The sequence below is a fragment of the Xiphophorus couchianus genome, chromosome 4 (genome assembly GCF_001444195.1).
Source record: "Xiphophorus couchianus chromosome 4, X_couchianus-1.0, whole genome shotgun sequence".
NCBI classification, from domain to species: Eukaryota; Metazoa; Chordata; class Actinopteri; order Cyprinodontiformes; family Poeciliidae; genus Xiphophorus; species Xiphophorus couchianus.
In genome coordinates, this window is record NC_040231.1 from 657,299 (window position 1) to 673,229 (window position 15,931).

The 15,931-nt window shown below is 46.5% G+C and overlaps 2 protein-coding genes across 2 annotated transcripts; one reads left to right on the forward strand and one right to left on the reverse strand.

The window, feature by feature from the left end:
- Positions 1–681: 681 nt before the first annotated feature.
- Positions 682–2,538, reverse strand: cebpa (CCAAT enhancer binding protein alpha). Its single transcript, XM_028015194.1, has one exon. The coding sequence runs from the start codon at positions 2,351–2,353 to the stop codon at positions 1,436–1,438; it is 918 nt and encodes a 305-aa protein (XP_027870995.1). The 5' UTR covers positions 2,354–2,538; the 3' UTR covers positions 682–1,435.
- A 4,473-nt stretch (positions 2,539–7,011) lies between these two features.
- cebpg (CCAAT enhancer binding protein gamma) lies at positions 7,012–9,646 on the forward strand. Its single transcript, XM_028015389.1, has 2 exons — positions 7,012–7,178; positions 8,100–9,646. Exon 2 carries the CDS (start codon positions 8,167–8,169, stop codon positions 8,632–8,634), a length of 468 nt encoding a protein of 155 aa, XP_027871190.1. The 5' UTR covers positions 7,012–7,178; positions 8,100–8,166; the 3' UTR covers positions 8,635–9,646.
- Positions 9,647–15,931: the final 6,285 nt, after the last annotated feature.

A 15,931-nucleotide genomic window follows, 5' to 3' on the forward strand; every position in this document is an offset into this window, starting at 1 on the left:
CTTCTGGGAAAAAGTCCTCTGAAAGGAGGGAAGCAGAACCACTGTGAGCAGGGCGGTGGAGGAGTGGTGATGCGGGATTTGATCTGATCTGTTTGCAACAGAAGATAAAAACCTTCAGAATGAGACAGGTGAGCTTCAGGTGTTTCTGCAGGAAGTGGGCGGAGCCTAGCGGCTCAGAAACAGGAAAAGGAATTTCACCAGAACCAATCAGATGCTTCAGAACCTCTGATGTCACATCAGCAAAACAAGAAAACAATGTAGAAAAATCAAATCAAGCAGTTAAAGTCGTCTGATAATTATTGTTTTTATTTTTTTGGAGGTGATTTTATATGTTTATTTAAAAATAAATGTTTTAACAGAAAGTGAAAACTGGATTCGGCTCTTTCCGCCACCTTTAGTTTAATAAAAGGAATTAAAGCTGATTTGTCTGCAACAAACTCTGTTTTTCAGTGAACGTCTCTGGAAAAACCTGTTTCTGTTTATTATAATAGATTAGTTATTAAAAATGAAAATTTTTCATTTCTAACTAATGATGTGGGACATAATTTCACCTGATGAGTAAACACACAGTTCTGGAGCACAAATGGCCCCCGGGCCACAGCTTGGGCCTCATCAGGACGATCAGTGATCAATAATCTGGATTATCGTTAATCTGGGGATTCCAGCACAGAAACAGGAAGATGAGATGAAACAAGCTGCTTTATTACAATGCTGCAGGTTTTTGGTATTTCATATTCATTCATATATTTATTTATATAGAGAATTATTTTACATTTGGGTCAGGAAGGTTCGAACAAAGTGCTGCTTCCTCGGTTCCGAACGGACGGAGCGGGTCAAAGGTCACGATCGGAAGGCACTGAGTGAGGATGACTCACTGGAGGAGAGGAAGAGCCGCCCAGTTCACAGTTAGAGCAGAACGTTCTATTCAGTCCGGATCGGTACCGGGTCAGTACCGTCATGTCTGGGACAAGGTGCATGAGAGCGCAGGTTCGGGTCCAGTCTGAGGGGGTTCGGCGGAGCCAGAACTAGTCTCCTCACAGTTCTGGTGCAGCTGACTGCATGGAGATGGTTAACCTGGACCGGGCTCGGTTCGGTTCTGGAGGGATAAGGCACAGGAGGAGCAGAGCTGCAGGTTCAGTTTTAAACCGTGAGAAAGGCACAAATGCCGGGCGGAACCGCCAGGGTGAGTCCGGTTCGGTCCAGCTCAGGCAGTGGGATGGTGGTCCAGTAACAGGTTCGGGTCCGGTTCGGTGAGAAACACGTCCGGAATCGAACTAAAGCTGCTTCCAGTCTGCTCAGTTTGTGCGTTTTGGTTCGTTTTTTAGCTGCTGGAGGAGAACCGGCCCAGATGTTCCGGATGTCCCGGTGACGCTCAGCTGCCAGGTAATCCATCGGGTTCCGGTCCAGTTCGGGTCCAGTTCCAGGCCCGCGCCCCTCAGCTGCCCAGCGGCTTGAAGGATCCGTCGGGCAGCTGCCGGAAGATTCCCCGCAGCGTGTCCAGCTCCCGGGTCAGATGCTCCACGCGGCGCCGCAGCCGCTCGTTGTCGGCCGACAGTTCCACCACCTTCTGCTGCGTCTCCAGGTTGCGCATCTTCGCCTTGTCGCGGCTCTTGCGCACCGCCACGTTGTTGCGCTCGCGCCGCAGCCGGTACTCCGGGCTGCTCTTGTCGACGTGCTTCTTGGACTTGGCGCCCCCCCGCTGGTGCTCCAGCAGCTTCAGGCCGCCCTGCTGCGGGTGCTGGTGCGGGTGGTGCGGGCTGGGCACCGGGGTCGGCGGCGGGGTCGGGTGTCCCGGCTGGAGGTGCATGGTGGTCTGCGCGCAGTGCGCGATCTGATACTGCAGGTGCGGCATCTGCTGCTGCTGCTGCTGCGGCGGCGGCTGCTGGTGATGGTGCTGGGAGTACTGGGAGTGCGGGTGGGGGTGCGGGTGGTGGTAGGAGGGCGGCAGGCTGAGGTTCAGGTCCTCGTCGTCCCGCGGCTCTTGCTTGATGGCCACCGGGCGGATGCGCGGCGGGTTGTGCTCGTAGAAGGGCTCCATCTTGGAGTCCATGTAGCCGGACATGTAGAGCTGCTGCGGGGCCGCGGAGTCGAAGTCCCCGCTCATCATCTTCAGCTTGTCCTGCCGCGCGCCGTGGTGGAACAGGTCGGCCAGGAAGTCGTCGTTGAACGCCGACGGGTCGATGTAGGCGCTCAGGTCGATGGAGGTCTCGTTGTCTCCGATGTCCCCGCCGAGGTCCGCCGGGTCTCTGTAACCGGAGGGGGGCTGCTGGCCGTGGGTCAGGCTGCTCATCAGGGGCCGCGGCGCCGCCTCGTACAGGTTGGAGAGCTCCATGGAGAACCTAAAGCCCGGCATGCATGGCGAGGAGCTCCGCGAATCCAGGGTGAGGCACAGCGGGCCGCGCAGGTGACGAGCTCAGGTGAGACCAGCTGGCGGGACGCTGAGCGGGACGAGGCTCTGCGTGGCGTGGAGAGGAGCTGCGTGAAGCTGCGGGCTGCGGGGCCGATTCCTGCTGCTCAGTAACCTCTGAGCTGTCAGAGCCTGGCTTTATAGGAGGAGGGAGTGGGCGGGGCGGAGCGCGTACACACACACACACACACACACACACACACACACACACACACACACACACACACACACACACACACACACACCCCACGGACACTAACTCTCCTCTGCGCTTGAACCATTAATCTCCAGACCCGCTCCAGCAGAGACCCGGAGCCAGAACCGAACCCGTTCAGACAGAGAGACTCATCTGCAGCACAGAAATGTTCTACAGTTTTGGCGTTTTCTCTCCGAACTTTCCGCAGGTTCGGATCGTCTCCAGCCGTTTGGGTCCAACTGTGAAAGTTTCTCCTGTAAAAGTGAAGTCATGAATCTGAAGGCAGAGACGGCAGAGTCTGATGCTCCGGACTGCAGCGCCCTCTATCGGCGGTAGGCCGCGCAGATGGTTTTTCACAGCATAACTTTCAAACAAGCAGGAGTTTTGCAAACGTTTATCTGAGAAATCCAGAACCGGTACCAGAAGCTCGGACCAACCCGACCCGTTCGAGTCCAAACAGCATGAAGCGACTTCGTTTCACAGAGACCTTTTTTAAAATGACGTTTCTGGACTCTTAACCCTCTACGAGTTCTGCTCTGTGAAGTCCAGACGGTTCGGTACCTTAAGAACCATTTACTCAACTTTCTGCATCCACAAAACACTTGCTGAGGTCGGAGGTCAAGGTCGGACGTTGAGGTTATCTAAGCTTGTCGTATTGATTTCTTCTCCCAGTCTGACTGCAGCGTTTCCAGAATCGGGTCAAACCGGCGCTGTGTTTGAAAAGCATCATAAACTTTGTCTCTAATCTCAGTCCAGCATTTTAAACTATTTCTCATCACAGATTTTCCTCCATCAGATTTTTGGCACCGTTTCAACCAGCTCCCAGTTTTCCCAGTTACCTCTCCAGGTGAACCTCAGGGTTTTGCTTTTGGTCCTTGACTGTTTCCATCTTCTTCCACTTTGTGTCATATTCAGAAAGTTTGGTGTTAATTTTTTCCGCTATGCAGATGCACCGTCCTTCCTCTCTGCCTTATCGGCACCAGGTCTGTCATCAACTGCCTCCACCCGTCTCTTACTCACATCAGTGCAGCAATTCTTATCAATGCACTTTCCACCGACACACACACACACGCACACACACACACACATCCTAATGTGGAGTGGCTCATTAAGCTGCCACTCATGGTTGTAACAGGAAACCTCCAGGTGTCTCCGTCTGGACTGGTAAGTTAGCGAATGCTAATCAGTTTATCATGCTAACGTTTAATCAGACGCTCTGCGTTTATCTGCAGGTGAGAAGATTCCCTGGAACCTGATGGAGCCTCCGTCCTGCTCCGCCCTGCTCCGTCCTGCTAGTTTCTCACCGTAAAGTCCAGACTTTTCTCTCTGTGAGGTTTTGCAAAAATGTAAACTATTAAAATAATTAGTTCATCAGACATTTTCATCTCCAGCAGTTTCAATTCTACTCGGTTTATTTCTACAATGCTAACTGTCGTCTCAAGACATTTTATAAAAAGTCATTTCAAGTCACTGACTCGTATATTACAGGTGATCCGAGTCAACAGGGCATTAAGCTCTGTTTATTATTTGAATTCATTTAAAAAGTTTTTATATATAAAAAGGGAGAAAACAAATAGTTAACAGTGGAAACAATAATGCAAATTGGAGAGCAGTAGGAGAAGGTAGAGAGGTAAAGAGGTCAGTTTGTTCTCCAACCGGTAGCATAATAACCACAGAAATAGCTCAGGATAACCCCAGACAGAGGACAGTCTGTAGTCTAGAGAGTGCTAGTTATCACTGCTGGTTATCTGGTTATATCTGCTGGTTAGCTTTTTATCTCTACTAGTTATTTGGATATATCTGCTGGTTAACTCTGCTAGTTATGTATGTTTACTAGTTATATGGTTATTTCTACTGGTTATCGGGTTATCTTTGCTGGTTAGCTTTTTATGTTTACTAGTTAGTTGGTTATCTCTACTAGTTATTTGGATATATCTGCTGGTTAACTCTGCTAGTTATGTATGTTTACTAGTTATATGGTTATTTCTACTGGTTATCGGGTTATCTTTGCTGGTTAGCTTTTTATGTTTACTAGTTAGTTGGTTATCCCTACTAGTTATTTGGTTATATCCGCTGGTGTAATGAAGAGATCTTCATTATTGGGACTATTTTACTGAAATCACTGTATTGCATTTTTAAAATATTTTTGCACTTTATTAACAAGCACTTTATTTAGCACTGCACTTTAAGCATAGATTTGCACATCAGTAACAATTTGCACACAAGAAGTTTTAATTGTATTTATTGAATATTTTTAGAGATTAGCATGTAGCCTTTTGTTCTGGGCTCTGCACAGCTGCTCCTCATTGACGAGTGAGGTGGTTGTTGCCTGTGGAGGGAGGATAATTGTTACTCAGAGCAATGAGCTACTGGTGGGTAAAACTGAGCAAATGTGTTGTGCATAATCTGTTGGGTGTGGAGTGCTAATGTAGAGTGACTCACCTGTCTTTTCTGTGTCCTCTCCAGGGTGTTTGGACAAATTCTGCCCCGGGGGTCCAGACACCATATATAGTCTCCGGGAGAGGCCATTGAAAAGTGTGGGGGGGAAATGTTTATGGGTTTTGTGGTGCTTCATATGGTGTAATGATAAAACATAAAATATTTATAAAAAGTAAATGGAAATGTTTGTATTTAGTAAAAGGTATTTTAATTAAATAAGTGGATATTGATGAATTGAGATTCCCCTGTGAATTAAAGGTGGTTTGATCCGTCACAGCTGGGACTATTTAAGACGGCAGTTTCACCTGTGAAGTTGTTGGTTGATGTGTGAAGAATAAAACCACTGCTGTTTTCCACCTGACTGCCTCAACGCTTCATCGTCACTGTAAAATCCTACCGCGAACGGCTACCTTGTTACAGCTGGTTAGCATTTTATTTCTACTAGTTATTTGGTTATCTCTACTAGTTATCTGGTTATATTTGCTGGTTATCTCTGCTAGTTATTTGGTTATCTCTGCTGGTTAGCTTCTTATCTCTACTAGTTATTTGGTTATCTCTGCTAGTTATCTGGTTATCTCTGCTGGTTAGCTTCTTATCTCTACTAGTTATTTGGTTATCTCTGCTAGTTATCTGGTTATCTCTGCTAGTTATCTGGTTATATCTGCTGGTTAGCTGGTTATCTCAGTGAAATCATCCCGTTGGTTTGTTTTGAAGTTCTTTCCTGGTCAACGTCTGTCTGGTCAGAATTTCAGAGCAGAGAGTTTGGTGCCGTCCAGGTTTTAATCTCCTGTAATCTTCCAACGGATCGGATTCATCAGAGATAGAGCCAAGGATCCTGAACTATAGAAACATCAGAACCGGGTCAGCAGAACAGAACTTGGCTGCTGGAGGTCCGGTCCGACTCGCCCATTGTCAGTGGGGATTTTCTGATGACTGGTCCAACGGGTTCATTGGGTCCAAAGCCTGCGGTGCCGTCTACCAGGACGTTTTACAACAACCTGGACTTCCTGAACACCTGGTCAGAACCACATCTGGTCTACAGTTCACCTCTCTGGATTTAAATCGGCTTAAATCTGAAATTTTCAGACAAACTGGATCTTGTTTATTTTTTTACCTGAAGTCAGAATCAAGAGAAAAAACTGAACCAGTGAAAGGATCTATGTAATGAGTACATTACAATACTGAGTTTCAATTTTTGAATGATTAAATTATACAAATAAATTAACTTCATGACGAAGTAATGATAACTCTATTCACGTCACTAATGAAGATTTATTCATTAAGTCCAATTTAAATTTAAATTAATTTTAGTCTATTTGTGTCCATAGAGTTACGTTCAGGTTCCCTTTCTGTTCAGGCTAAATCTGTATAATAACTGAGTTTCGTCTGAAGAAATGAAATAAACATAATACTCTTAACTTATTGAGATGCAGCAGTTTGATAACGCTCCTAAAGAAAATCCGGTGGCTCTGATGCTCCTGTGGTGGATTCAGTCTGATTATATAAATATAAGATAATACTTTGATTCCTGAACGGGGAAAATAGTCCCAACACAACACACAACAAAAATAAAAAATATAATAATAAAATAATCATAAACATACAACTATGAATAACAGCAGTAACTGTCACGTATCACTCAGTATGTTGCTAAAAATATATTCAACCTTTAAAACCCACAAATATATAGAATATGTGTATTATGAAGTCATTATAAATACATTTATACATATTTATATATTAGATTTTTCATAAGGAACCAGTTTCAGGAAGCCAGGATCAAATGAAGTCATACATGTCTGAACTCATCTGACCAACCTCACGTTACATAAACAAAACCAACAGAAAGGCCGTTTGCTATTGGTCCGTCCATATGTCACTCCAGCAAGGAATTGCATCACTCTTGTAAATGCTGAACTCTGATTGGCCCAAACCTCTTTACGCCGCCGCCTCCTAGCCCCTGATTGGCTGATTCCAAACATTGCCGAACATGGTAAAGGGAGATTTCGCAATCGGCTGCTGTCCATGTTCCAAACAAAAACAGTGAGAGCGGCCGGAGACGGAATTAAAGTGGCACTTTCTACCCCATATCGGTCAGGATAGACTACAGGTTAACCACGCGGCCTCCTGGTGAAGGTAAACTTTGACTTTTTGGCTTAGAAACAGATTTATCCTCGAGGAGCGTTAGCAGCGGGTGCTATCAGGCTAACGGCTAACTGGTTCGGTTAAATTCCGACAAAATAACCCGTTTCGACCCGGTTCGGGTCTGAAACCGCGTCTAGCGACCAGCAGGCGGTACTTTGAGCTCAGGGTGTCTGTAGATCAGGGAGGAAACGAGCTGATATAATTGAACTAAAAGTTATATCGGTTTCGGGAAATGATCTGTTTAATCGACGTCGTTCGGCCCAGTTTTCCCGTTCTGTTTGGCTTTATGTAAGGATGTTGGGACTCGGTTCGGTTTTGAAAAGTGAGGTTTGTGCTGAGACCCGCATGACTCGGAGTTCCCCTCAGTGATGATGCAACAGCAGGCAACAGCCGCTGTTTCACCCGGAGCGAGTTCTGCTACACACAGGGCAGCCGCTCCATAGCAACGCGCCGACCAATCACAACGCGGTGACTGCTTCACAGCGTAGAGTGACGTAATCAGGAATGACGGTGATCACTGGATGTTTAGAACATCCAGATAGTATCATTAAATGATATTAGTTCTGAATTAATGTTGTTATAGTTTTTATATTTGATTATTCTGAATAGTAAAGAACACAATCAATATTACCCTATAATAGTTTAGTTCTTCCAAATGGAAATGAAATGTTGTCATAACTCATCATTGAAGGACAGATGTTGATGGAAGGATCTCCAGGAGCAGTCAGTGTTGCAGCGAAGCTCTGTTGCTTTATGACAGTCTCAGTTCAGGGATTAACTGAGCTTCATGATCCAAAAACCAGGGCAACTGAAGAAGCAATCAGAACCAGGAGAGGTGCTCCAACATGCTGCCACCAGGGCGGCGCTGTTCTACAATTATTATATTATGGTTATTGTTGTGTTGTCCTGCAGACCCGTCCTGCGGTTCTGACCCGTCCGGCTCCGGTCAGACCTGAGCTCCTGCAGGCAACATATCCAAATGAGCCGGCCGCCACAGCCGAAACTCATCACAGCAGAGCACAACGACGTGAGCGTCATCCAGAGCCAGGCGCACGCCGCCGCAGCGTCCAACGCAGCGTCCCTCGCCGGACTGCAGCAGGTCCCCCAACTCGTCCCCGCCGACCCGTCCGCCTCCGGAGGAAAGGCGGCGCCGCCCAGCAAGATGAAGAAGCCCAGCGTAGACAAGGACAGCGAGGAGTACCGGCAGCGGCGCGAGCGCAACAACCTGGCGGTGAAGAAGAGCCGCATGCGCAGCAAGCAGAAGGCCATGGACACGCAGCAGCGCGTCAACGAGCTGAAGGAGGAGAACGAGCGGCTGGAGGCCAAGATCAAGCTGCTCAGCAAGGAGCTGAGCGTGCTCAAAGACCTCTTCCTGGAGCACGCCCACAACCTGGCCGACAACGTGCAGCCGCCCGCCGACGCCGCCAGCCCCGCCCCCGCTCAGTGAGGGGCGGAGCCTCAGGGCCGCCGGGAAGCCGGCCTCGCGTCCTTCCTCCATCACCGTCGTCCGTGGCCCCGCCCCCTCAGTGATGTCACCGGGAGACGGTCGGCCCACGGGTCTGGAGAGACTTTCTTTGGCCGGACCCGGCCTCTGATTGGCCCAGAGAGAAACGGCGTTCAGTCGGACCCGATCATGTGACTTTTGTCTGTTTTTTGTTATTATTATTCTACAGCTTTCCATCATCTTCTGCTGGGTTCTACTGGGACCACTGAACAGAACCTCCAGAACCGCCCTGCCCAATCAGGATCCAGAATGCTTCCTGATCATCGTCACGATTGGTGGCGTGTTTGTCTGAGCCGGTTCTGGTTCTGGTTCTGGAAGCAGTAGAACGGGTGAGGAGCAGAGCTTCTTCCTGAGGTCAACTGGTGTTTCTCCAGAACTTTGAGGCGGCCCGGTTCTGACTCCACTTTGATCCAGACAGACTCGGCTCATGCAGGACTGGAGCAGGAAGCCCCGCCCCCTCCCGCGTGCCCCCACCTGCCCAGCCGGGTGTGTTGGCGTGCAGCACGCCGGGTGGAACCGGGCGGACTCAGACGCCTCGACGGAACCGCAGCTTTAGGTAAATCCAGCTGTAAACGGGTCGGCTCGTTAGCGGTCTGCTAACGAGCCGCCGCCCTGCGGGGGGAAACAGGTGGAGCGTCAAGGAGCCAGACGCCGTGATCACCTGAGGTCTGCGTCCAGATCCCGGTCCGGTTCTGGTTCCACTAGGGGATTTTGAACTTCCTGTGAAACCAGGCAGTCCGACGGGTCGCTTGGTTCTGGTTCTGTGACCCGTACTGCATCGTTTTCACGTTTCTATGGTCTTTTCTAATCTTTTAGTCTGCAGCGGCTGAGGCTGCTTGTTGCTATGGAGATGTTTGCATGAAAACACCGGGGGGGAGGGGGGGGTGTCTGTCAATCAGCTATTTTATATCTGGGATCGTTTATGTTGTAAATTAAATCTGAGTCTCAAAGTTCAGCCGAGTCCGAGTCTCTGTTCGACCGAAGACACTGGAACCATGAACAGGTTTCTGTTATTATTATCAGTATTATCATTATTAGTATTATTATCATTATTAGTATTATCATCATTATCATATTATTATTATTATCATTGTTGTTAATAAATCTGCCGGCTTCCAGCAGTGAAAGTAATGTTTGTTTTATTGGCGCTATAATGAAAACTTATAAAATATAATATTTTCTCTTAGATTTCAACTTTTATTAATTTATTTCCAGTCATGAACAAACTTTTATTTTGAAGGAGCCATCAGGAACCTGTGTAGCTGCTTCCTCTGCATCATGAAGCTCCATGTTCTGTTAGAGCCTGGGTCCATCCAGGTTTTTATCAGAACCACTGGGATTCTGGGATTAACCTTGACCTCTGACCAGGCCGGGGTTCTGCTGTTGATCAGAACCGACCCGACCCGACCAAACGTTTAATTGGTTTCTGTGAAGCTTAGTGAGATTTTTACCAGAATCTGATTTACAGCTGATAGCTGGAGCGCTCCAAGGGTTGCTTATGCTTTGGGCTGGCCTGCCTCCACTGTGTGTGTTAACAGAGTGTGTGTGTTAGCAGAGTGTGTGTGTTAGAGTGTGTGTGTGTGTGTTAACAGAGTGTGTGTTTGTTAACAGAGTGTGTGTTTGTTAACAGAGTGTGTGTTTGTTAACAGAGTGTGTGTGTTAGAGTGTGTGTGTGTTAACAGAGTGTGTGTTTGTTAACAGAGTGTGTGTTTGTTAACAGAGTGTGTGTGTGTTAGCAGAGTGTGTGTGTTAGAGTGTGTGTGTGTTAGCAGAGTGTGTGTGTTAGAGTGTGTGTGTGTGTGTTAACAGAGTGTGTGTGTTAGAGTGTGTGTGTGTTTGTTAACAGAGTGTGTGTGTTAGAGTGTGTGTGTGTGTGTGTTAACAGAGTGTGTGTGTTAACAGAGTGTGTGTGTGTGTTAACAGAGTGTGTGTGTTAACAGAGTGTGTGTGTTAGAGTGTGTGTGTGTGTTAACAGAGTGTGTGTGTGTGTTAACAGAGTGTGTGTGTTAACAGAGTGTGTGTGTGTGTTAACAGAGTGTGTGTGTGTTAACAGAGTGTGTGTGTGTGTTAACAGAGTGTGTGTGTTAACAGAGTGTGTGCGTTAACAGAGTGTGTGTGTTAACAGAGTGTGTGTGTGTGTTAACAGAGTGTGTGTGTTAACAGAGTGTGTGCGTTAACAGAGTGTGTGTGTGTGTTAACAGAGTGTGTGTGTTAACAGAGTGTGTGTGTTAACAGAGTGTGTGTGTGTGTTAACAGAGTGTGTGTGTGTGTTAACAGAGTGTGTGTGTGTGTTAACAGAGTGTGTGTGTGTGTGTTAACAGAGTGTGTGTGTTAACAGAGTGTGTGTGTGTTAACAGAGTGTGTGTGTTAACAGAGTGTGTGTGTTAGAGTGTGTGTGTGTGTTAACAGAGTGTGTGTGTTAACAGAGTGTGTGTGTGTTAGCAGAGTGTGTGTGTGTTTTAACAGAGTGTGTGTGTTAGAGTGTGTGTGTGTTAACAGAGTGTGTGTGTTAACAGAGTGTGTGTGTGTTAACAGAGTGTGTGTGTTAACAGAGTGTGTGTGTTAACAGAGTGTGTGTGTGTTAACAGAGTGTGTGTGTTAGAGTGTGTGTGTGTGTTAACAGAGTGTGTGTGTTAACAGAGTGTGTGTGTGTTAGCAGAGTGTGTGTGTGTGTTAACAGAGTGTGTGTGTGTTAACAGAGTGTGTGTGTTAACAGAGTGTGTGTGTGTTAACAGAGTGTGTGTGTTAACAGAGTGTGTGTGTTAGAGTGTGTGTGTGTTAACAGAGTGTGTGTGTTAACAGAGTGTGTGTGTGTGTTAACAGAGTGTGTGTGTGTTAACAGAGTGTGTGTGTTAACAGAGTGTGTGTGTGTGTTAACAGAGTGTGTGTGTTAACAGAGTGTGTGCGTTAACAGAGTGTGTGTGTTAACAGAGTGTGTGTGTGTGTTAACAGAGTGTGTGTGTTAACAGAGTGTGTGCGTTAACAGAGTGTGTGTGTGTGTTAACAGAGTGTGTGTGTTAACAGAGTGTGTGTGTTAACAGAGTGTGTGTGTGTGTTAACAGAGTGTGTGTGTGTGTTAACAGAGTGTGTGTGTGTGTTAACAGAGTGTGTGTGTGTGTGTTAACAGAGTGTGTGTGTTAACAGAGTGTGTGTGTGTTAACAGAGTGTGTGTGTTAACAGAGTGTGTGTGTGTTAGCAGAGTGTGTGTGTGTTTTAACAGAGTGTGTGTGTTAGAGTGTGTGTGTGTTAACAGAGTGTGTGTGTTAACAGAGTGTGTGTGTGTTAACAGAGTGTGTGTGTTAACAGAGTGTGTGTGTTAACAGAGTGTGTGTGTGTTAACAGAGTGTGTGTGTTAGAGTGTGTGTGTGTGTTAACAGAGTGTGTGTGTTAACAGAGTGTGTGTGTGTTAGCAGAGTGTGTGTGTGTGTTAACAGAGTGTGTGTGTGTTAACAGAGTGTGTGTGTTAACAGAGTGTGTGTGTGTTAACAGAGTGTGTGTGTTAACAGAGTGTGTGTGTTAGAGTGTGTGTGTGTTAACAGAGTGTGTGTGTTAACAGAGTGTGTGTGTGTTAGCAGAGTGTGTGTGTGTTAACAGAGTGTGTGTGTTAACAGTGTGTGCGTTAACAGAGTGTGTGTGTTAACAGAGTGTGTGTGTGTGTTAACAGAGTGTGTGTGTGTTAACAGAGTGTGTGTGTTAACAGAGTGTGTGTGTGTGTTAACAGAGTGTGTGTGTGTGTTAACAGAGTGTGTGTGTTAACAGAGTGTGTGTGTTAACAGAGTGTGTGTGTGTTAACAGAGTGTGTGTGTGTGTTAACAGAGTGTGTGTGTGTTAACAGAGTGTGTGTGTGTGTTAACAGAGTGTGTGTGTGTGTTAGCAGAGTGTGTGTGTGTGTTAGCAGGGTGTGTGTGTGTTAACAGAGTGTGTGTGTGTTAACAGAGTGTGTGTGTGTTAGCAGAGTGTGTGTGTTAGCAGAGTGTGTGTGTTAGCAGAGTGTGTGTGTTAACAGAGTGTGTGTGTTAACAGAGTGTGTGTGTTAGCAGAGTGTGTGTGTTAACAGAGTGTGTGTGTGTTAGCAGAGTGTGTGTGTGTGTTAACAGAGTGTGTGTGTGTTAGCAGAGTGTGTGTGTTAGCAGAGTGTGTGTGTGTTAGCAGAGTGTGTGTGTGTGTTAACAGAGTGTGTGTGTGTGTTAACAGAGTGTGTGTGTGTGTTAACAGAGTGTGTGTGTTAGCAGAGTGTGTGTGTGTTAGCAGAGTGTGTGTGTGTTAGCAGAGTGTGTGTGTGTGTTAACAGAGTGTGTGTGTGTGTTAACAGAGTGTGTGTGTGTGTTAACAGAGTGTGTGTGTGTTAGCAGAGTGTGTGTGTTAGCAGAGTGTGTGTGTTAACAGAGTGTGTGTGTTAGCAGAGTGTGTGTGTTAACAGAGTGTGTGTGTGTGTTAGCAGAGTGTGTGTGTGTTAGCAGAGTGTGTGTGTGTGTTAACAGAGTGTGTGTGTGTGTTAACAGAGTGTGTGTGTGTTAGCAGAGTGTGTGTGTTAGCAGAGTGTGTGTGTGTTAACAGAGTGTGTGTGTTAGCAGAGTGTGTGTGTGTTAGCAGAGTGTGTGTGTTAACAGAGTGTGTGTGTGTGTGTTAACAGAGTGTGTGTGTGTGTTAACAGAGTGTGTGTGTGTTAACAGAGTGTGTGTGTGTGTGTTAACAGAGTGTGTGTGTGTGTTAACAGAGTGTGTGTGTGTTAGCAGAGTGTGTGTGTTAGCAGAGTGTGTGTGTGTTAACAGAGTGTGTGTGTTAGCAGAGTGTGTGTGTGTTAGCAGAGTGTGTGTGTGTTAACAGAGTGTGTGTGTGTGTTAACAGAGTGTGTGTGTGTTAGCAGAGTGTGTGTGTTAACAGAGTGTGTGTGTGTTAGCAGAGTGTGTGTGTGTTAACAGAGTGTGTGTGTGTGTTAACAGAGTGTGTGTGTGTTAGCAGAGTGTGTGTGTTAACAGAGTGTGTGTGTGTTAGCAGAGTGTGTGTGTGTTAACAGAGTGTGTGTGTGTGTTAACAGAGTGTGTGTGTGTTAGCAGAGTGTGTGTGTTAGCAGAGTGTGTGTGTTAACAGAGTGTGTGTGTTAACAGAGTGTGTGTGTTAACAGAGTGTGTGTGCAGACTGATTCGACCTGTGCGGTGATTAGAGGTTATCTGAGGTCGCTCTCCTGCAGCTTCACGCAGTAAATGATTGACACGATGACATCATCATCAGATGGCAGGTTCAGGTTCCTGTGACAGGTCAAAGGTTAGGCTGGCAAGTCAGCGGCTCAGTTCTGCCTGAACCAGTAGAACCAGTCCTCCCACCTCATTGTTCCCATAACTACCAGTTAGTCATCAAGTGTGCATCTAAAAATAAACTCACTCTGTGTGTGTGTGTGTGCGTGTGTGTGATGAAGATGATTTGAACCCTTTGTGTTCCTGCTGGAGGAAGCTGAGCAAAACTGAGCTGTTCTGGTGGCAGCATCATGCTGTGGGACACAGGCAGAGTTGGAGAATCCAGGAGCCTCAATGCTAATGCTAACACACCCTCTCTCTGCCTCCTGGACTTGTTCGTCCTGTCAGAACCTGCCAGAGGTTTTCCCTCAGAAACATCTGGAAAGTTTCTTCAGCTCTTGTTTCCTGGTTTAGCAGTGGGCGGTTTCTGCCAGGTTTTCCTCTCCGCAGCTTCAGAAGCTCGGCTTGTCGCTTTCTGCCTCCAGCAGCCAGAGGTCAGAGGTCAACGCTGACCTGCTCACAGTTTAAACTGGAGAGGAGGTGCTTCTGATGGCGTCATGATCAAAAATTCACAGGAATAATTTGGGTTAGTCAGACGGTTTCAACAGAAAGAATGAGGATTCATTCATCAGTCACATTTTCACCTTTATTCATGCTTTCATAAAAGTCATATTTCTAAAGTAAATCTTTCATTGCAAGCTTTAATTTAATATTTATCCCCAAACTAAATATAACCTTAACCCAAGCTACATATTTAGTTCCAACTTCAATATTTAGCTAAATAAATATTTAGTGAGCAAATTATTTAGCTTAAACTAGATATTTATATCAGAGCTAGCTAAATGGCTAGTTAGCTCTGAGCTAAGTGTTTTTTAAAGGTTTTATCGGCTCTGGTGTCAGACAGGGAAGTGGGCCGGGACTCGGATCCTCCTCCTGAGCTAGTGAAGTAAATATTTTGTTAGCTTTAAGCTAGCTGAATATTTTTGCCTCATCTTCAAACCAAATATTTAGCTGTGAGCTAGTTAAATACCTGGCTAAAATAAGTGAGAAAGATAACTGTTTAGCTTTGAGCTAATTAATTAGCTTCTAAAATATTTAATTGGGACTATGGCAGTTCTAAATAATGAACTCGGTGGAAATATGACTTTGACAAATGAACTCCAGTTTTTTTCTGACAGGCTAAAAATAACCCAAATTATTGCTGGCAATAATGACTGCAAGTTTCCAAACGCAGCTGATACCGGACCGGTCATTCTGAATCTGCGGGTCAGAACTGCTGATGAAGGTCATCATCATCATCAATGACACAGAGGCAGAAAGATTTTAAGTTTATCTTCTTATTTTAAACTTGTTTCATTCTGGGGCCCGGAGGCGGAGCTGCAGGCGTCTGTTAGCGATCATCCTGGGATGAGCTGAAGCCAGTCAGGGAGGAGCAGCGGCGAGCGGCGCAGACGCCTGAGAGCCATGATGTCATCATCAGCTTGGCAGCAGCTCCACGCCGCTGATTTATTCAGGCTGTCAAAACGCGCCCGTGCAGGCTGCAGCCGCTGCAGCGGGCCGGGGGCCGCTCTGAGGCCCCTGGAAGCTGAGAGCCAGGACTGGAGATTGAGACCCCTGGTTTAAAGGATTGCACCGTCTCAACGTCAGTAAGTGACAGAAGGGCAGGTTGCTGCTGAAGGTGCATTGACTCTTTCACTGCCAGTGGCAACAAAGTCATCATCAGCATTATAAGCTTAAATTCAATGGGTTGTTTCATAGGCCTCACTTTCACACAGAGACGGCAGTGGCTGAAAAAAGTCTTAAACCTAAGAGGAGTAAGGAACGGTCTCACCACCAATCCTGAGCAAAATGTCTTCGCTCTCACAGAACTTCAAAAGCACAAACAACTTGGAATCAGTGAGAATTAAATCACACAAGCAACTAGTTTCATGCTTCAGTTAGTGCTACTAGCGCAGACGTTTTAGCAGGAAAATATTTGAACATAGAGCCAAAGATAGATGTTGTAG